Consider the following 21,957-nt stretch of genomic DNA (forward strand, 5'->3'; position numbering starts at 1 on the left):
GCCAGCAGATGGTTTGGGGTGGGAGCCCGGCTTTGCCCCCGTTCAGCCTGCCACTGAGCCCCGCACCTGCTGGCGCTGGATGGGGCAATGCCGACTTCAGCTCTAGCTCATTGGAGTGATGGTTCACTTATTTTCCCCTGCAAATAACATAAAATTACAAATGCCAGCTTCCTTAGGTTCAAAAAGAAAAGAAAAGAAAGCAAAGAAAAACCAAACCAAACCAAACCAAACCAAACCAAACCAAACCAAACCAAACCAAACCAAACCAAACCAAACCAAACCAAACCAAACCAAACCAAACCAGAACAAAACAAAACAAAGCAAAAATTAAGAAGAGCCTCATCATCAGCCCTCCCAGGCTGAGAGATCCCGCGGCGGGTTTCCCCCTTCCCCGGCGCTTCCGCTATTTCTGGGCAGGGTGAAGCAACGCCGCTTCAGTCTCTCCCTGCCCGAGCCGGGTGAAGGCTTCGGCTCCGGTCCCGTCTCGTCCCGTCCCGTCCCGTCCCGTCCCGCCGGGCGGCGGCGCGGTCCCGCAAGGCCGGCAGCAGCAGCAGCAGCAGCGGGGGCTCCGCGGCACCATGGCCCGCCGGCTGCTGCTCCTGCTGCTCTGCGCGGCTCTCGGGGGCGAGCTCCGGGCTGAAGGAGACGGTAAGGCGGCACCTTTTCTTTTTTTTTTTTTCTTTTCTTTTTTCAGTGGGGTGGGGTGTGCCCCACTCCTCACAGCTTTTAGTGGCTGCCGGGGGAACGCGGGAGGCGGTGGCGAGTCGTCGCTACAGGCCGGGGCGTCGGACCTTTGGTGCGTTAGGGGGAAAGCCCTTCGGTCCCCCCCGAGGGAGCGGGCCCTGCCGGTCCCTGCCTGCGTGGGGAGCCGCGGTGGGGAACGGGAGCAAACACCCCAAGGCTTGTCTTCTCCTGGGGGCTCGGTTTCCAAACTGGCAGAGGGCTTGTCTGCACCTGTGCCGCTCCCCACACCCCACCAAAAACTGGGTGAGCTACGCCTCGAGGGCAGGGAGCTCCCAGGGGGCACCTCGGGGTGCTGGAGCTATGTCCCGCTGTGGTGCCTTGATGCCTTTCCAAGGCTGCTGCCCCTTCCCATTTCCCCCCTATAAAATGGGAATACCGAGGACAGCTGCCCTGGCAGTCTGAGGTGCTCAAGTCTGTGAGGCGAAGGTTGGCCAAGGCTGGGCTGGGTGCACTTGGCCATGGAGGCGCTGGGGGGGAAGAGGGGAAGCACATCCCCCACTCTCTGTTTGTGCAGCTAGGGTCAACACCGAAGTCCAGAGCAGCACCACCCAAGTGGCTTTTCAAATGTTGTGAGCTCTTCAGTGAGTCAGCCCTCTTAGGCTTTAAAATGAAGTCTTCCGCACGTTTTCGGAACGTCCTACTTCAGTTGACCCATGCCTATTGTTCCTTGATGGCTCCGAAGAAGGAAGTATGACAGAAAGCTTGGGAAAGAGAATGTCCCGCCTCAGAAGACTAATTGGCTGGTTCAAGTTTACAAAAACATCCTCTTACATGGGTGATGTGGAGGCAAAGGCATACAGAGTCGATAACTCCACCGGCTGCATCCTGTCACTTTCCTGTCACTGCAGAGGGGGATTTAAGGGCAAACAAGATAGTGGGTGAATGAACTAAAAGTTGCTGAGCTACAAGTTACAAACACTTTCTGTAAGCCTTCCTTGCAAGGAGCCTTTTCAGAACAAGTGGGACACCAAAGTACCCATGGGCTCTATGGGATCAGTTAATAAAAACAGCACTGGCTGATGCATCAGTTTTAGTTAAAGCAGAATAAGTCCCCTCTGTGTTCGCTTAGGGGATATTAGTCTATATGATTACTATCAGCAACTTTATTTATTGCTGAATTGAGCTGCATGAAGAATGCTCCAGAAGGTACATGCAAACTGACCACTGAGCATGAACCACTGGCCTTCAAGTCCCATCTGCGGCTCTGCAGCACTGTCTTCCACACTCCAGTCTGTTATTGGAAAGCATTTATTCTCTTTAAATTTAAAAATTCCAAACTCTGCAAACCTTCCTAGAATATATGCTTTTTACAGGGTAATGGACAATTTATTTACTCCAGTGTTATTTCTGTTTTTCCTATCTGGTAATGTGTGCACAAGTCACTGGAGAGTAAACAGTATTGTTCATGCAGCCAAGTGGCTGGGCTGAATTTAATGTCACTGAGCCTTCAGTTTAAATCAACAACTACCTGCATCTTGAACTTGAAAGCAGCAGGTCTCACATTTCCATGACACCAAGCTTTTAAAAAAATAAACCAACCCAGCGAATTGACCTCAAGCTGTACTTTCCTGCTGTTCATTTACTTCTGCTCTTCGTTAAAGCTTAGAACACAGCTTCCTTGGCTCTGCCTGCACACATATCAGTAAGGGAGGAACATTTTTGCAAGCAATTGGGAAGTGTTGTTAAGAGGGAAGGAAGACCCCAGGGCAGTGCAGTGGGATTTGGGGTGGTGAAGGACAGAACTCATACACGGGCTGGACTGTGAGACAGCTTTTCTCATGTGTTAGTAGACACTTTACTGCATCTTGAGTTTGTGTGTCATTTACTTTTTACACCACAAGTCCCTGGAGCAGATGGTGATGTTGCCTGGTTGTCAGGTTTTAAAACCAAATCAAGGAATGCAGTCTCCATGGCCTTCAGGGAAAGTCATCCTGTTCAAGGCTGGAGTCTTGAGCAGGAGCAACAGAAACATAAGCTCTCAGCAGCAAACAGCATCTTCTTATTTTTAAGACTAAAAACAATAGGAGAGAAGTTGGAGGGGGGCTACAGTTTGTCCTGGAGCTGCTCATTCTCAGAGAGAGACTGCTCTGAGAGATCCTGAGATCTGTCGGTGTGTGAGGACTGAGCTCACAGGTAATGTTGCTTACAGGTAGAATGGTGAGAGGATCTATTTTGGTTTTGTTTCTACTTCATTTATTTCTAATGACTCTTTACTATGACCAAATGTTACCTGACACCTGTATAATTTTATCTATTGTCTAGTATTCATCAAGAAAGAAAATGCTGACAAGTTCTTGGAAAGAACAAAACGTGCAAACTCTTTTTGGGAGGAATTGAAGCAAGGCAATATTGAAAGAGAATGCAATGAGGAACGCTGCTCAAAAGAAGAAGCAAGAGAAGCCTTTGAAGACCAGGAGAAAACTGTAAGGATGAACTAATGTGAAACATAGGTCTATATATTAATATTTCATGCTTACAAAATAGTATTGAGGTCTTTTGCGCTGAGGCATCAAAACTCACAAGTTACTCCCAATCATTTAACACAAAGAATAAACAGTGGTCTTGACTGTGGTTGGAATTGCCAAGGCATAAACAAACAATAACAGTCTTAATTCAACTCTTGCAATGACAGTCCATGTTAAAGCCTTCATTCTTTTACCTGTTCTGATTGGTTTAATTGCCATTGTGTGTTATTTGAGCTTTAAATAAATTAATACTAGCCATCTTAGAAATCTGTTCACCCTGTCTGGGTGGCATAGCTGAGTCTTATGACCACGTTGAAGAGTTCTTAGGTGGAGAGTCCACAGGAAGGTTGAGAAGGCAAATGCTGACATGGAAGTACATGGGAGAATATTGCCAAACTTATCTCAAGCAACTTTGCAGTGCTTATAATTTTGTGGGTCTCTTTCCAGCATTTGAATCAACAGAATGTATCCTGTGGACATTTCTTATATGCCTTAGTGGTAATTTGCCCACACAGAATGAAGTTTGTATGTGTGACTCTTGTGTCACCTGCCCTACCCTGATGGCTGCTTAACTTTAGACAGAAATGCAATCTGCTTGCAAGCTCAAAGGAGACTTAAAGACATGGGGCAACTATGGGGTTTGGGGTCAGCAGAACAGGTAGTATTTGAAAACCAGAAGCGACCTGGTAGTGGAGGGGAGCTGGGAACATTGGCTGTAGCTATGTGGTTGTTCAGAACAGCCCTGAAACTGCAGTTGAGGTCAGGTTCATTTCACTGTAGTGTTACCTGATGGCCAGAATGTTCTTGGAGTGGCCCTGAGACGACCTGGGTGGAGAGCCATGGGTGCATCACCAGGGTACTTCAAAGTGTAAGGGTTGCTGATCTATAGCAGAAACAGCACAGCTTGTTCTGCCTGGTGACCAAATGCCACTGACAAGGACTGTCTTGGACAGACAGCATGCCCTGAATCCTCCATGCAGAGGGAAAGGAGAACACAAATCAGACAAACTATTTTTAAATCTCAGAATTCCTGAGGTCCTGATTCATGGGGGTATGGAGAGGGGGAGGGAGACTGAGAATTTGGCATTGCGGGAATGTCAGTTAATTCAGTCAAAACTGCTGGAAAGACACAGTTATGCAAGAAATCAAGTGTCTTATGCGGAGTGAGTCACATTAGGAAATCTTTAAGGTGTTTTAGATATTTCTGAAAAATGCATGAGACTTGTTTCTGTAGAGCTGGGCACTATAGGTGGGTCATATGGTTTTAATTTATTAAATAGTAATAGCAGGCTGCAAGGCATTGTATGTGCCTGTAACTTAAATATTTGTTTTAGCAATTGTTATCCACAAGTATCCTCTGTATGAAAGCTCAAATATTCAAATACTTTTCTGGAGAATTCAGTAATTCTCATCTAACTCTTTTTGTCTTCTTTTATTTCCCTTTTCCCACGCGTATCTGTAGGAGGAGTTCTGGAACGTGTATGTAGGTAAGAAACACTCTGTGATTGCTTAGAGAATTAAGATGCCTTATTGCAAGGTTTAAAAGGACACACCTCTTAAGTAACCACTTCCTGCACCCTTGCTGCTTCTCTTTTCACCATGGGACACCCTCACTTTGTGTTGCCACTGAAGAAGGAATCTCATTTACTGCCTTGCTCTTGCGTGAACCCAGTTGCTTCATTCAAAGGCAAGGTTCAGCTGCCTCCAGTTGCTGGAGGCAGCTTTGTCCTCTCAAAAAAAAAGAATATCATCCCTTTGCACGCAAAGGACAGTGAGGAGCAGAAATTGGGTGTGTGACTCTGCCAGTCAGTTGTCTTCCAGAGGGGCAGCTGGAACTCAAGATGCAAAGAGTCATAGATGAGGGTGGCCCTGTAGCCAACACAAAGTATTAAACTGTGTCACACAGTCGCTTGCCAGTTTCCTGCCACCTTCCATGCCAGAGTGTTATTGATTCTTGTATTACAGAGCATTTTATGTGGTGTGTTTGCTACAGAACTGTTTTGACATTCAACAAAGATATGCAGGTAGATTAGCAGATACTACCCATCAGTCTTTTCAATTTCTCCTGAGGTCTGAGTTGTATTTATTAGGATTCTAGTGTTTGCAACCACTATGCAAGGACAGATTTTTAATGTATTAGTGTTTGCTGACATGTTCTCCTGAAAATATGTGTCCAGCTTGCGTGTTAGGAGGAGTACCTTAAAAACGTTGACCACAGACAGCTCAGCTTTGTCTTTTGGAGCCTGCAGAAAATTGAAGACAGTTGCATGAAGATGCAAATTCACAGTCTAAGCAGGGGGTGAACTCTGCAACCTACAGGCTGAAATTTCAAGCAAAGGCTGCGTCAATGTTGCAGTGAACAGGAGTGGAAAATTTCAAACCTTTTCCTCATGAGAATACCAGCAGCAGAACATCAGCGCCAGTGGTCTTAGCAGAAATGCCAGTTTCATACATTTTAAACCACAATCCATGAATGCTTTATTGGTGTTCAGAAGTATTGAAAACCACAGCTACCCTCAGCCAAGTCACTAGAACAATTTGTCCTCACTTCCTAAGTAGGAGATTCTACAATGCTTTTCTGCAATATTAATATTAAACTCATTACCACGGCAGCAACTACAGTGTAGGGAAAACCTAAGCAAGTATGCTTTCTAACATTAGGATGTTGCTAAGCTAAGACCACTGCAGAACAGACTGCAGAGAAGGCAGAAACCAGGAGCTGTGCTGCAGGCTTTGGGTCTGCCTTACTTTTGGTAAATGGTTGTCTCATGTCAGTCTTCAATGCCACTGTGGTGGACCATGCAGCCACAGCATTTGGAGCACTGTTGTTTTTGGCCATGAGCAGGTATGTAAGGGATGTTGAGGTGCAAGCACAGTACACCAAGCCCAGCAGATGCACCCTGTGGCAGATAAAGCTGCAGCAGATGAGGTCACAGGCCAGAGCCACCATGCAAGTGGGAAGCTGGATCCTTAGGATGAGCAGCTTCTTGCATCTTGTCTCCTCTGTGGGCATTGCTGTTCTTCCATCTGCTCCAAACAGGAGCAGAACAGGTGGTAAAACACAGAAATTTGAAGAACATGTTATCTAAACCAATTAATTATTAAGCAAGTGTCACTTCTCCGGGTATCCTCCTTTTCTTATCGAACAGTACAGAAGAACCCAGCACGGTCATGTGGTAGGTGAACAAATCTATTACAGCAGGTGACAGGATGGGAGAGATCATCACAGCAAGCACCAGTGCAGGAGTGAGATACCTTTGTGGGGTACAAACATGGAACATGCTTCCAAACACAGTGCAGCCTCACTGTCCTATATGTGAGTTTGTGAGATACATGTGGCTGGGGACCTGGAGTCAGGTCAGCCAGGTGTGTCCAGGTGGCAGAAAGGAAGGCTGAAAAAATAAGTTTCAAATATGGGAGCTCCCAGCATAAATGTGGGGAGTGTGGCGTAAGAGCTGATGGTTTTAAGCTCAAGCACATACCTCAATGGATAAAATGGGACAATTCTGGTACTGTAAGCAGCACAAAACAGGAATTTGGCCTGCACACAATTTAACAGGGCTTTGTAAAGCATTTTTTGTTTTAATTTGTTCATCTTCTGATGAATAAGCTGGTGTCAGTTTATTTAAATGAACAGCACAGCAGGCGAAAGACATGCACCAGGATGAGATGACCTTTCAAGACATAAAAGTTGAGTTGTCATTATTATGCAGAAATTATAGAGAAATGCAAGAGGCCAAAAGGTTAATATTTTTAGATAGTAGTTGCAACATAGAAATGTCCTGTCTGCATTTACAACCTTCATTGTAAATGATGTGTACTCTGACCATGAGGTATTACTTTATTTTCCTGCAAAAAAAAAAGGACTGTGTACAAGCTGTTCTAAAGCAGCCACCAAAAACAGATTGCAAAACTGAGGTTGAGTATATGAATCATTGCTGGTTTGGAATGATTTAATCTGTAGTGTTTGTTCCATCTGGAATGCGGCAACTCATGGGACGTATGTTTTAAAAGAAAAGATGAAAGATTATTTATTAACACTGTCACCCCTTGAGAGTTCACTGAAAATACTTACGCTCTTACAATACTTTGTTTATTTGTTTGTTTTGTAGATGGAAACCAGTGCAGCTCAAATCCTTGTCAGTATGGTGGACAGTGTAAAGATGGAATTGGTTCCTACACTTGCTCATGCTTGGATGGTTATCAAGGCAGGAACTGCGAATTTGGTAGGTTTCTGCTTTAGAGAACTGTGGCAGTGAATTTCCCAGGGAACTGAAATACAGAGAGTTAGCTCTTTCTTAATGAGTATTATTTGCCTCTTGGAAAAATGCAGGGTAGGATGGCAGTCAACAGTGAGTTGGAGGATAGTGCCAGAAACATGGAGCCCTAGTGGCTCTAGAGCTGGATAGTGTCAGTGAATACTCCGAAGTTGCACTTGCTCCAAAGAAAGCCTTCTCAATTATGATAGTGTCTCGTTACATGAACTTGGAGCCCCCAAACATGACGGTAAAACTAAGAAGCACAGGATTTGTATAACTGATGTCAAAGAGTCTTTATTGCAAGCTCAGAAGTATAGCCTCCCTGCTCAGCTCGCAGCAGTGAAGAAACAAAGAAAGTAGATTTCAGTAGACAATGCAGAGATTTTTTCAGTTTTGCAAGGAATACTTTTTTTTGCATATAAATCCTTCCTGAGTCTGACTTCTGTGGCATACAACTGCTACCCACATGGTGTCTATGGAGCATGTATGGGTAGCCAAGAAGAGGGGAGGGTGTGGAACTGAAGTTCAGACACAGGACCAGGGGAAGTGATGAGGAGTTGAGCTTTTTAAGGCAGGAGGGAGGAATCATGTGAGGATTTAGATTGGATATTAGGAACAATTTCTTCACAGAAAGGGTTGCCAAACACTGGAATAGACTGCCCAGGGAAGTGGTTGAGTCCCTAGAGGTGTTTAAAAGACGTATAGATGTGGTTCTTAAGGACATTGTTTAGTGCCAGAGTTAGGTTAATGATTGGATTCAATGATCTTGAGGGTCTCTTCCAACCCAAATGATTATACGATTTTATGATTTACTAATATCTGAACTCCTCTGTCAGTGTTTTATTCATTCTTCCACTGTCATTTGTCTCTGCTTTTTTAAGCTCACCATGATATGGCCACTGGGCCCACATGGACTGGGCAAGTGTGTTTCATGCAGTGAATGTGATTGAGCTGTAAGGCATAAGCTAAGGTTAGCCACTAACGATGTGCCTACAATGTGCTTCAGGTGTTTTACAGGTGGAGATATAGATCCTGGTTAAAAAGTGCAGTTTAATTTGGTGAACTTCAAAATCTTCTCTGAAGTCAGTGTTTATTTACAGTTTTTCTCCAAACTTTCCTCTTTCACAGTGATACCAAAGTACTGCAAAATAAACAATGGTGACTGTGAGCAGTTCTGCAGTATCAAAAAAAGTGTACAGAAGGATGTATTGTGTTCCTGTGCAAAAGGGTATGTTCTAGCAGAGGATGGCAAACGCTGTGTTTCAACAGGTATGGAGCCATGTCATAAAAGAAGAGCAGTGGTCTTTTCGACCATCAGTGTTCTATATGACATAGATTTAACACTGAGACCAAATGATTTGGTTTCCAAAGCCTTCCACGTGTGAGGCATGTGATGGACTATCTGAATCTGGCTGATTTGGAACCCTTTGCCAGGTGTCTCTCACACAATTACCTGAATAGGCTGCGGTTGACAGGAGAAAAGCGTTTGCAATTGTATCTCATTTACTTGAGCACTTACACTCCATAGAAAATAGCAGATCACCAGAACTTTTCTGCTTCAGATTTCAGTTAACCTAGCATAATAGTAACTGATGACATTAAGTAATTAAGATTAATGCTGTTTACATTTGTACACTTTTGTTGTATTTCAACAAACCTGGGGGAGGAGTAAATGAGCCATATACTCATGATATTGGGTTTTACATCCTTTATAACTAACAATAAATTGCTGTCATGAACCATATTACTTCTAAAATAAAACAATCAGTTTCCTAATTAAGATGGTTTCAGCAAGAGCAGGTACATGAGTATGGCATGGTAAACAATTGAAAATAAATTATAAGTAGTTTGAAAACAGTGACACAAAAAACAGAACACAGAGACTGAACCTATGGACAAATTTTAGGACTACAAAATGACTTTCAGTTTTCAAAACATCTGATCTTCCTCCATTGTTGCATCTGCCAAGGTTCTGCTGGAGTTTTGAAAAGAAGACAAATGCATTAAGTGATTTATTGTGAGATGGTGTTGTTAAGGATTTTCCACTTGTGCTGCTGTGTCTGTCTTTCTCTAATTTTAACATTTTTTCCTTTACAGTCAAGTATCCTTGTGGAAAAGTTTTTGTGAAAAGGAAAAAAAGGTCGGTTATTTTGCCCACTGACAATAGCAGCATAACTAGTGATCAAGACGTCTCTCCCACAAATGGAGCCGGTCTGGAGGAGGACTTTGTGACTACCACAGAAAGCCCAACTCTCCGTCCTGGCAATGAAACAAGCGGCAAGACTCCCTATGTCGATACCAGGATAGTAGGTGGTGATGAGTGTCGTCTTGGCGAATGTCCGTGGCAGGTAAATCTGGTGTTTGTGCTCTGCGTGTAAGTGGAACATGTTTCTGTGGGAAAGGGTGCACTTGTTCACTTAACCTGGTTGCCTTCTGAATGTTACCCACATAGTATGACACTTGTAGCTGGAGGTAGCTGAATTGTGTGAACCTGAGCACTGAGATGTGCTGTTTTGCAAATTGCAACCTTAAACTTAGAAATGAAAGGCTTTGTACAATTTTAGATGGTGCTGCTTAACCTGTCAGCAGAGAGGGATTTTGTGTCCTGCTGGACTACCAGTGCCATTTTTTCACATCATCTTCCAGTTCTGCCTGCTAGCAGTCCCTTTAGGTAGCACGTCAGGTAAAGCATGCATTTGCTTCACAAATACACTTTCTAAGTTTTCCTCTTGAGTTTGGACCAGCTAAAATGAATTCCTGTATTCAGGACACTAACTAGGGGTCAAATGGGAACAGACCTCGGACAGGAATTTTTTGGGGTGGCATGTCCAAGGGATGAGGTGATTTGGGGACTGCACTCCCCCTGCTCAGTCAATGTCTTGTTCCTAAAAGATATCACTAAGCACTGTGATGAGGTGACATGGAAGCCAAACATCTACGTCATGTAAAGACAATTGAGACTCCATAGCAGTACATGCTGGTCTATAGCATGTGTGTGTGTGTATGTGATAATTAGGAGACACCTGTGAAGTAGTACATGTTCTACTAACAAGCATGTGTGTACTCTGCAGAGAAATGAATTGCTATTTATAGCTCATTGAAGTTAAAGTCCTTAATTCTGCAGTTACCTTTTTTCTTTCATAGGCTGTTCTGCTAAATGAGGAAGGGGAAGAGTTTTGTGGTGGAACTATTTTGAATGAAAATTTTATACTTACTGCAGCTCATTGCATGAACCAATCTAAAGAAATCAAAGTGGTTGTTGGTAAGTGGTTATTGTACACCTGTGATGTCTGAGCATGCGTTGCAGACTAATCCTCTGTGCTCTAAATCTCATACGAGATGTACTCCTATTACTGTATTTCTTATGGTATGTTAATTTGTTGCTGTTAGTTTGCTTTTTGTAATTTCTTGTTATTGTGGGAAACCTGCTTTGTAATAAGAGGAACAGCTGATGTGGAAGGTGGTAATGGTGCATCCCTTTCTTCTTTGCCAGCTAATTGGAAATGATTAAGAACAAAGGTTCTCGAAGTGTTGGCTAGCATTGTGTTCATCCAAGCAGTGCTTCTTCAGCAAACACTGCTGGTTCCTTGGAAGCATGCAGATTTGTTTCTACAGGGACATTAAGGAAAACTGTGACACATGGCCTAGAGGAAGAGGAATTATGAATGCTTTACTTCTGAGGCATCGGATCAACAAAATTGTATATTTGCCCTGTTTTAGTCTTGACTTAGACCAGTTTCTCTTCCATGATATAAACCACACCCAAGCTCCTGTAAGAGCATCCACCCAAAGCTTCATTAGATTAGCTGAATTGGTTTATGCGTTTATGCAAACTGGTACCAAAATCTCCATAAGGCAAAAGCTCAGAAATGAAACTGCTCCAGGTGCTGCTGATAAGTAACACAAAACATTCTTACAGTTTACCTGTACAGTATAAAGGCTTAGGCAAAGAGTTTTGAACGGGTGTACTATTCTTCTTCTTCATCAAGGTTTTTCTTCATTTCTTGTGCTCTCTCCATATTAATAACCCTTTTACTACTCTTGTACAGGTGAAGTGGACAGAGAAAAGACAGAACAGTCTGAAACAATGCATACCGTGGATAAAATACTTGTTCACACTAAATACATTGCGGAGACGTACGATAATGACATAGCCTTAATAAAGCTAAAGGAACCTATAACATTTTCCGAGTACATTATCGCAGCATGCCTCCCTGAAGCAGATTTTGCTAATGAAGTTCTGATGAACCAAAGATCTGGGATGGTCAGTGGCTTTGGGCGTGAATTTGAAGGTGGACGACTATCCAAAAGACTGAAAGTTCTTGAAGTCCCCTATGTTGATAGGAACACTTGCAAGCAATCCACTAACTTTGCAATAACAGAAAACATGTTCTGTGCTGGTTATGAAACAGAACAAAAAGATGCTTGTCAAGGAGACAGTGGAGGTCCCCATGTAACCAGATATAAGGATACTTATTTTGTTACTGGAATTGTGAGCTGGGGAGAAGGATGTGCAAAGAAAGGCAAATATGGTGTCTACACCAAACTGTCCAGGTTCTTACGCTGGGTAAGAATGGGCATGAGACAAAGCTTGTAGTGCTGTGGCTCTTGGTCCTTTGATACAAGATGCAGCTTCTGTAATGGCAACTTTATTCTTTTTTTTTTTTTTCTTTTTCTGTCCACATCTGCTAAAATTGTATTGAGAGCTGATTCCTTAAAGTTATGGTGCTGCTTCTTTTTGTTTTAGTCCCAGCATTAAGTGTGTACGTGTGGACTGCTGGTGGTGTTTTGGATTTAGACAATGAGGGACTTTCCCCAGACCAAATGGATGTTCAGTGGGCTCTTTTGTTTGCTTGTTTGGTTATTTTTATTTTGCCATTTTGGTTCCTGTCCGTTTGCCCAAGTGCTTCCACCAGAGGCTCCTGGACATAACATGAGCCTTCACTAATCATGATGAAAGTGGGAAGGACAGGACTGCAGTTAATCCTCACATTGCAAGCAGCTGTCTGAGGAGGGAGTTTGTTATTACTTGAGCTATTTAGCTTCTACCTGCAGAAGTATTTAGAAGATTAAGGGAACAGGGAAGCTCACTTGGTAAAAGCTGAGACACAAGTAAGTATTCAACATGTGATGCTAAATAATCACACGTTCCACAGAATTGTCCGCTTAGGTCATAGCAGCCAGTTAAAATGGGGGTTTGCATTACATGGATTGTACTTCACTGTAGTTTAATTTGAACACTTCTTCTCATCAGAAAAAAATATGTGCACGTTCACTTTTTTTCTGTATCATGTTCTGGATGGTGTATGGGTGAGGATCGGAAAGCTCCTTGCATGTGGAGTTGTTCTGAGTGTTTCTGTAAGTTGCAATATTGATGTACACAGGCCATTGAAATAAAACTTTTATTCTTTTTTGCTCTTTTTTAAAGTATTTTTATTCCCTCCAGTCAGCTTACAGATACCTGGGGACAAAATCTCATTTCAGAATAAAAAAGAGTGAATTACCCTGAGCAAATACATGTGATGCATTTCACCTGCCTTATGTCAAGGCTGATGAGGAGGTGGAGAAGGGAGGGGGGAATTAAAAGGCTTTCCCTGGACTAGGGGTTCTCAAATGGCAAGTTAGATGCCAAGATACTGATTTTCTTAGAAAGAGGCAAAGTCAACCAATGAATTCCCACACATAATCTGTTTGGGTACTACAATCTGATCTGTGCAAACCAGGTTGAAAAATCAGGAATATAATTCTGTACAGCAGCGAGGTATTGCTGCAGTCAGCAGTAAACACGGCCAGAAAGGACTGCAGGTCAGTTACCCCAGCGCAATGGTCTCCAGCTCTATGGACACTCAGCAGGCTTACTTCACTGTTTGTTCAGTGATGTTTGTTCCCTGACTTCTGTCCACTGGATTCCTGGTAGCCCAGTTGCTACCCAAATGCTATTTACGCACTCATGCTAAGGACATTCTATTTCAGTAGCGCTTGAGGACTGAAGTGAAATTCCGACTGGACTGACTACACAAGCTGTTGGGGTGGCTGAGGACCTTCCTCTGGCCATGGTGCCAGTACCTGTGTTTTACTAGGTGGCATGTATATATGTCCTTATGAAACCAAGTAGCATCCTCAGAGCAGGCACAGGGATGGTTTAAGGCAAGACTGCTAGTTTAGGCAAGAGCTGACATTTACCAGGGATGCTGGAAGGAGATGCTCTGAACTCCCCTTGAGTGCTCAGACTCCCTCAGCTTTCAAGGAAAAGCCAGTCCTGAGAAGAAAGGGAAGAAAGGAAGTAAAGAGCATAATCACTTTGAAGCTTTGGAAAGGACTCATATGAAGAATAAAAAGGCAGGACATTGCTCAGGCCTAGTCCAAGGTGATGTGTCTGGGCAAGAGACTCTTGTGCATGAGGCACTGGGCTTTGAAAAAATGAGGGTTCTTTAGACTGGAATAGAGAAACCTGAGGAGAAACGCAGCAACCGGCCTAGTGTGTGCAAAAGGCTGCTGCAGAGATGTAGGGACTAATGAGATCTTCATGGCCGTGGTGAAGATCAGAAGACATAGCACGTATCAGTTGCAGCAAGAAAGTTCCAGGGAGGTCCCAGGGAAAACGTTCTAACACTGTTGACTAGAAAAGCCCTCCTATCCATTTTGTCTGGAGGGCAGTGGAATCTCCTGTGTTGGCTGCCTTTCAGAGCAGGAAAGGTAACCAGCGGTCAGCTGTGCAGCATGAGGGAGACTGCCCTAGCGAAGGTGGACAAGTTGGCCTTCCTTGTGGTAACATACAGTAAGGTAGGAAAACACTTTGGCAGGTGCTTTGTCCAACTGTAAGAAATCACCCACAAGGCTCTTTTCCTGGAGCCATGGCCAATATGCCAAGAATGATGGAGATAAACTTGATCCTTTGTGTGCTCAATAAACTGGGCTGTGTGATTCTGGAGGTCTGGCCAGTTGCAGTATTATGTGCTTCCACGACAGCAATTCAAGCAAAGGGTGACTGTTGCAGTCTTGCATATGTGACTGCACTAGCACAGTAATCACAAGCATGGATTTCCTTCCTCTTTACTGCTCCTTTGCACAGGTGCCTCACCTGACAAGATTGTTTTTTATACGTAGGGCCTCCCAAACACAAAGTCCTGCCAAGTGGTGTTCCCATGGAGCAGTGTGAGACAAAAAAACCCAAAAACATCCAGAAATTGATGAATTTGTGGGATTATGGTCTGGCCTGGTGCTTGTGACAGAATAGACTCTATGCATCTCAGAGACCACATCCAGCCTGCTGCATCTGTAGAGGATGCCTCCTCACCATCACTACTGGGTTCAGAGGATTCACCTACAAGCATGACAACCAGTTCACCCTGCCTAAAGCACTTTAAATGACAGTGGTTTGGCAATGAAAGAGACCCAAACCTTGTGCAATACTTTATTGGGCTAACCCAGAAAGAAAAAGTCTCAACTTTCCTTTTTTTTTTTTTTTTTTCCTAATCTGAATAACTCTATGATTTACTTTGATTTACTTTCTTCCCAAGGCATTACCAGAGCTGGGAGGCAGGTCTTTGTTCAGCCTGAAGAAGACAAGACTCCGGGGAGACCTTATTGTGGCCTTTCAGTACTCAAAGTGGACTATAATGAAGATGGGGTCAGACTTTTTAGCAGGGTCTGTTGTGGTTGAACAAGGACTAATGGTTTGAAACTAAAAGGGGGAAGATTCTGGCTAGAAATGAGGAAGATATTTTTTACAATGAAGGTGGTAAAACACTGGCCCAGGTTGCCCAGAGAGGTGGTAGAAGCCTCATCCCTGGAGACATTCCAGGCCAGGCTGGACATGGCTCTGAGCAACCTAATCTAATTGCAGATGTCCCTGCTCATTGCAGGGGGGGTGGACTAGATGATATTTAAAGGTCCCTTCCAACTTGGACAGGGAAAAGATAGTAGCAGACCATGGTCCTGCAGAGGAAAACAGCAAGTGACAGTCTGGGATGTGGAATTTTGGTAGTACAACCAAGTTTAACCATGCAACCACACATCATTCTGCTGTTTAACATTATCCGGTGCTGACATTGAGCCCAGGCTTTGCTCTTAGATCTCTGTTTTGTTTTCTCATGAGTTAATGACCTTTGCACTGCACTGTTTCTCATTTAGCAGCTGCCCCAGAACCCTGCAGAGAAACCGGTGGGAGACGCACAGGGAGCTTGGAGAATGGCAATGGCAGGTCATCACAGGACAATGTGGCTTCTTCCCATTGTCCTCGTTTTCCTCCAGATGGTGCCGACAGGTACAGCCTTTGCTTTATCTTGCTTTTGTGCTGCTTTGCCTAAGCCACACTGATAATTATTTGACATTATTTGTGCCTTGTGGACCAGGCTGACATGAGTGGAAACTCAGTAGCTTTGCTTTCTCACCTGCCTTGCTCCCATTTGTCTGCTGCGTTGCAGTAATATCCAGGGCCATTTTGAACTGAATTGTGTCAGTGTAAAATAGGGGGTTAATATGTCAGTACAGCGGTCTTTCAAACTGACAGCACAAATGGTGTGGCATTCTTCATGTCCTCAAGAGATGTGATAATTCAATAATCCTTATTGTCCATTCATGAGCTATTGGGTAACCAAAATGAACCTCACAAGGTTTAACAACGCAGAGAGGAACCAGAACCCCACTATCACCCACTGTGGTTGTCTAAATCTCACCACAAACATCACACCTCCACTTGAGGAAGTTTCTCACCTGTCTCTGATGTTGGAGCCTCACTGTCCTGTAACTGAGTTTGTGAGATATGTGCAGCTGGGGCCTTGGAATCAGACCAGCCAGTTGTGTCCAGGTCACAGAAACAAAGAAAGGCTGCAGAAATACTTCTTGAATGTGGGAGACTGCAGCGCAGATGTAGGGAACATGAGATATGAGCTAATTTTTTGAAGTTCAAGCTCATACTTCAGTGGAACAATTTTGATACTGTAAGTACACAAAACAGGAATTTGGTTTGCACACATTAATTTAGCAGGTCTTTCTGTTTGTTTTGTCTATCTGCTAATTCATACGCTGGTGTTTGTTTCTTTAAATGAACATCATCACAGGCAAAAGACACGCACAAGGGATGACATAACAATTTGAAAAATAAAAGCTGAATTGTCATTATTATGCAGAAATTATAGAGAAATGCAAGAGGGCAAAAGGTTAATACCTTTAGATGGTAGTCGCAACATAGAAATGTTCTGTCTACGTTTACAACCTTCATTGTAAATGATGTGTATTCTGACCATGAGGTATTGCTTTATCTTCCTACAAAAAAAGGCTTGTGTACATGCTGTCATACAGTAGCCACCAAAACCAGATTGCAAAACTGATGATATGTATGAGAAGCATTGCCGGTTTGGATTGATTTCATTTATAGTGTTTGTTCCATCCAGAATGTGGCAACTCACAGAACTGAGGGGAGTGATGAGGAGCTGAGTTTTTTAAGGCAGGATGGAGAAATTGTGTGAGAATTTATGAATATCTGGACTCCTGTGTTAGTGTTTTATTCATTCTTCCACTGTCATTTGTCTCTGCTTTTTTAAGCTCACCCTGATACGGCCACTGGGCCCACATGGACTTAGCAAGTGTGTTTCAGGCAGTGAATGTGATTGAGCTGTAAGGCATAAGCTAAGGTTAGCCACTAACGATGTGCTTCAGGTGTTTTACAGGTGGAGATACAGATCCTATTTTAAAGGTGCGGCTAAATTGGGTGAAGTTCAAAATCTTCTCTGAAGTCAGTGTTTGTTTACAGTTTTTCTCCAAACTATCCTCTTTCATAGTGATACCAGAGTACTGCAAAATAAACAACGGTGACTGTGAGCAGTTCTGCAAAAAAAGTGCACAGCAGGATGTATTGTGTTCCTGTGCAAAAGGGTATGTTCTAGCAGAGGATGGCAAACACTGTGTTTCAACAGGTATGGATCCACATAATAAACAAATAGCAATGGTGGTGCGAATTGTTTCACAGTTAAAGTATTTCAGCCATCAGTGTTCTACATGACATAACACTGAGACCAAATGATTGGTATTTCCAAAGCCTTCCATGTGTGAGGCATGTGATGGACTATCTGAATCTGGCTGATTTGGAACCCTTTGCCAGGTGTCTCTCACACAATTACCTGAGTAGGCTGCTGTTGACAGGAGAAAAGAGTTTGCAATTGTATCTCATTTACTTGAGCACTTACACTTCATAAAAAATAGCAGATCACCAGAACTTTTCTGCTTCAGATTTTGGTTTACCTAATCAAATAGTAATTGATGACATTAAGTAATTCCGATTAATGCTATCTACGTTTATATATTTCTGTTGCATCTCAACAAACCTAGGAGGAGGGATAAGTCAGCCATATACTCATGATATTGGGTTTTATGTCCTTTATAAATAATAATAAATTGCTGTCATGAACCATATTATTCCTAAAATAAAATACTTCACTCAGTTTCCTAATTAAGATGGTTTTAGTAAGAACAGGTACATGAGTATAGCATGGTAAACAATTGAAAATGAATTATAAGTAGTTTGAAAACAGTGACACAGAAAACAGAACACAGAGACTGAACCTATGGACAAATTTTAGGACTACAAAATGACTTTCAGTTTTCAAAACATCTGATCTTCCTCCATTGTTGCATCTGCCAAGGTTCTGCTGGAGTTTTGAAAAGAAGACAAATGCATTAACTGATTTACTGTGAGATGGTGTTGTTAAGGATTTTCCACTTGTGCTGCTGTGTCTGTCTTTCTCTAATTTTAACATTTTTTCCTTTACAGTCAAGTATCCTTGTGGAAAAGTTTTTGTGGAAAGGAAAAAAAGGTCAGTTATTTTGCCCACTGACAATAGCAGCATAACTAGTGATCAAGATGTCTCTCAAACAAATGGAGCCAGTCTGGAGGAGGACTTTGTGACTACCACAGAAAGCCCAACTCTCCGTCCTGGCAATGAAACAAGCGGCAAGACTCCCTATGTCGATACCAGGATAGTAGGTGGTGATGAGTGTCGTCTTGGCGAATGTCCGTGGCAGGTAAATCTGGTGTTTGTGCTCTGCGTGTAAGTGGAACATGTTTCTGTGGGAAAGTGTGCACTTGTTCACTTAACCTGGTTGCCTTCTGAATGTTACCCACTTATTACAACATGTGTAGCAGGAGGTAGCTGAATTGTGTGAACCTGAGCACTGAGATGCGCTGTTCTGCAAACTGCAGCCTTAAAGTTTGAAGTGAAGGGCTTTTGTGTCCTGCTGGCCTACCAGTGCCGGTTTTGTAGGTTACGGTCCAGTTCTGCTTGCCAGCAGTCCCTCTAGGTAGCATGTCAGGTAAAGCATGCATTTGCTTCACAAATACGCTTTCATATCTAAGTTTTCCTCTCGAGTTTGGACCAGCCAAAACAAGTTCCTGTATTCAGGACACTAAAGCAGGGCGTTACACAGGAACAGAACTTGGACAGAAATTTTTTGGGGTGGTCCTGAAATATTTCACTAAGCACCGTGAATGAGCTGATATGGAATCCTAACATCTATGTCACATAAAGACAATTGAGACTCCATAGCAGCACGTCCCAGTCTGTAGCATAGATGTGAGCATATGTGATACTGGCGATACCTGCAGAGTTGTACATGTTGTAGTAATAAGCATGTATGTAGTGTGGAGGAAAATCATTTTATGGCTCTTTGAAATCAAACTCCTCTTCTTAATTCTGCAGTTACTTTTTTCTTTCGTAGGCTGTTCTGTTAAATGAGGAAGGGGAAGAGTTTTGTGGTGGAACTATTTTGGATGAATATTTTGTACTTACTGCAGCTCAATGTGTGAACCAATCTAAAGAAATCAAAGTGGTTGTTGGTAAGTGGTTATTGTACTCCTGTGATGTCTGAGCATGTGTTGCAGACTAATCCTCTGTTCTCTAAATCTTGTGTGAGGTGTACTTCTATTATTTTATTTGTTATGGTTTGTTATTTTTTTGTTTTGCTTTTTGCAACATCTTGTTGTTCTGGGAAAAGTGCTTTGTAATGAGAAGGGCAGCTGATGTCGAAGGTGATAAGGCTGTGTCACTTTCTGCCACATGGGAAGCATACAGATTTGTTTCTGCAGAATATTCAGGAATGCTATGATTCATGGACGAGAGGAAGGAGAAGCAAGGCTACTTTACTTCTGAGGCATCGGATCAACAAAATTGTATATTTGCCCTGTTTTAGTCTTGACTTAGACCAGTTTCTCTTCCATGATATAAACCACGCCCAAGCTCCTGTAAGAGCATCCACCCAAAGCTGCTTTAGATTAGCTTAATTGGTTTATGCGTTTATGCAAACTGGTACCAAAATCTCCATAAGGCAAAAGCTCAGAAATGAAACTGCTCCAGGTGCTGCTGCTAAGTATCGCAAAACATTCTTTCAGTTTACCTGTACAGTATAAAGGCTCAGGCAAGGTGTTAGATGGGTATACTACTCTTCTTCTTCATCAAGGTTTTTCTTCATTTCTTTTGGTCTCTCCATACTAATGACCCTTTTACTACTCTTGCACAGGCGAAGTGGACAGAGAAACAAAAGAACAGTCTGAAACAATGCATACCGTGGATAAAATATTTGTTCACCTTAGATACAATGACAAGACCTACGATAGTGACATAGCCTTAATAAAGCTAAAGGAACCTATAACATTTTCCGAGTATGTTATCGCAGCATGCCTCCCTGAAGCAGACTTTGCTAATGAAGTTCTGATGAACCAAAGATCTGGGAGGGTCAGTGGCTTTGGGCGTGTATTTGAAGGTGGAGAAATATCCAAAAGACTGAAAGTGCTTGAAATGCCCTATGTGGATAGGAACACTTGCAAGCAATCCACTAATTATGAGATAACAGAAAATATGTTCTGTGCTGGTTATGAAACAGAGCAAAAAGATGCTTGTCAAGGATTTGGTGGAGGTCCCCATGTAACCAGATATAAGGATACCTATTTTGTTACTGGAATTGTGAGCTGGGGAGAAGGATGTGCAAAGAAAGGCAAATATGGTGTCTACACCAAACTGTCCAGGTTCTTACGCTGGGTAAGAATGGGCATGAGACAAAGCTTGTAGTGCTGTGGCTCTTGGTCCTTTGATACAACATGCAGCTTCTGTAATGGCAACTTTATTCTTTTTTTTTTTTCTTTTTCTGTCCACATCTGCTAAAATTGTATTGAGAGCTGATTCCTTAAAGTTATGGTGCTGCTTCTTTTTGTTTTAGTCCCGGCATTAAGTGTGTACGTGTGGACTGCTGGTGGTGTTTTGGATTTAGACAATGAGGGACTTTCCCCAGACCAAATGGATGTTCAGTGGGCTCTTTGGTTTGCTTGTTTGGTTATTTTTATTTTGCCATTTTGGTTCCTGTCTGTTTGCCCAAGTGCTTCCACCAGAGGCTCCTGGACATAACATGAGCCTTCACTAATCATGATGAAAGTGGGAAGGACAGGACTGCAGTTAAGCCTCACATTGCAAGCAGCTGTCTGAGGAGGGAGTTTGTTATTACTTGAGCTATTTAGCTTCTACCTGCAGAAGTATTTAGAAGATTAAGGGAACAGGGAAGCTCACTTGGTAAAAGCTGAGACACAAGTAAGTATTCAACATGTGATGCTAAATAATCACACGTTCCACAGAATTGCCCGCTTAGGTCATAGCAGCCAGTTAAAATGGGGGTTTGCATTACATGGATTGTACTTCACTTTAGTTTAATTTGAACACTTCTTCTCATCAGAAAGAAAATATGTGCACGTTCACTTTTTTCTGTATCATGTTCTGGATGGTGTATGGGTGAGGATCGGAAAGCTCCTTGCATGTGGAGTTGTTCTGAGTGTTTCTGTAAGGTGCAATATTGATGTACACAGGCCATTGAAATAAAACTTTTATTCTTTTTTGCTCTTTTTTAAAGTATTTTTATTCCCTCCAGTCAGCTTACAGATACCTGGGGACAAAATCTCATTTCAGAATAAAAAAGAGTGAATTACCCTGAGCAAATACATGTGACGCATTTCACCTGCCTTATGTCAAGGCTGATGAGGAGGTGGAGAAGGGAGGGGGGAATTAAAAGGCTTTCCCTGGACTAGAGGTTCTCAAATGGCAAGTTAGATGCCAAGATACTGATTTTCTTAGAAAGAGGCAAAGTCAACCAATGAATTCCCACACATAATCTGTTTGGGTACTACAATCTGATCTGTGCAAACCAGGTTGAAAAATCAGGAATATAATTCTGCACAGCAGCGAGGTATTGCTGCAGTCAGCAGTAAACATGGGCAGGAAGGACTGCAGGTCAGTTACCCCAGCGCGATGGTCTCCAGCTCTATGGACACTCAGCAGGCTTACTTCACTGTTTGTTCAGTGATGTTTGTTCCCTGACTTCTGTCCACTGGATTCCTGTTTGTACATTCTAACCTCTTGTCCCATGTTCATTGCTGGCCTGCCCTGTGCTCCATCAGGGTGAGACATCCCTCTTCAAAGGCACAGCCCGAAGCCCAGGTGCTACCCAAATGC

General features: G+C 42.9%; 2 protein-coding genes across 2 annotated transcripts; both read left to right on the forward strand.

Moving 5' to 3' along the window:
• Positions 1-424: 424 nt before the first annotated feature.
• Positions 425-12,889, forward strand: F10 (coagulation factor X). Its single transcript, XM_021291587.2, has 8 exons — positions 425-648; positions 3,007-3,167; positions 4,672-4,696; positions 7,322-7,435; positions 8,597-8,737; positions 9,566-9,816; positions 10,613-10,730; positions 11,518-12,889. The coding sequence occupies exons 1-8, from the start codon at positions 579-581 to the stop codon at positions 12,063-12,065; spliced, it is 1,428 nt and encodes a 475-aa protein (XP_021147262.2). The 5' UTR covers positions 425-578; the 3' UTR covers positions 12,066-12,889.
• A 2,496-nt stretch (positions 12,890-15,385) lies between these two features.
• Positions 15,386-21,344, forward strand: LOC110360871 (coagulation factor X-like). Its single transcript, XM_065059175.1, has 6 exons — positions 15,386-15,451; positions 15,602-15,734; positions 17,251-17,385; positions 18,240-18,490; positions 19,184-19,301; positions 19,982-21,344. The coding sequence occupies exons 1-6, from the start codon at positions 15,401-15,403 to the stop codon at positions 20,527-20,529; spliced, it is 1,236 nt and encodes a 411-aa protein (XP_064915247.1). The 5' UTR covers positions 15,386-15,400; the 3' UTR covers positions 20,530-21,344.
• Positions 21,345-21,957: the final 613 nt, after the last annotated feature.

Source organism: Columba livia, chromosome 1, assembly GCF_036013475.1.
Source record: "Columba livia isolate bColLiv1 breed racing homer chromosome 1, bColLiv1.pat.W.v2, whole genome shotgun sequence".
Lineage (NCBI taxonomy): Eukaryota > Metazoa > Chordata > Aves > Columbiformes > Columbidae > Columba > Columba livia.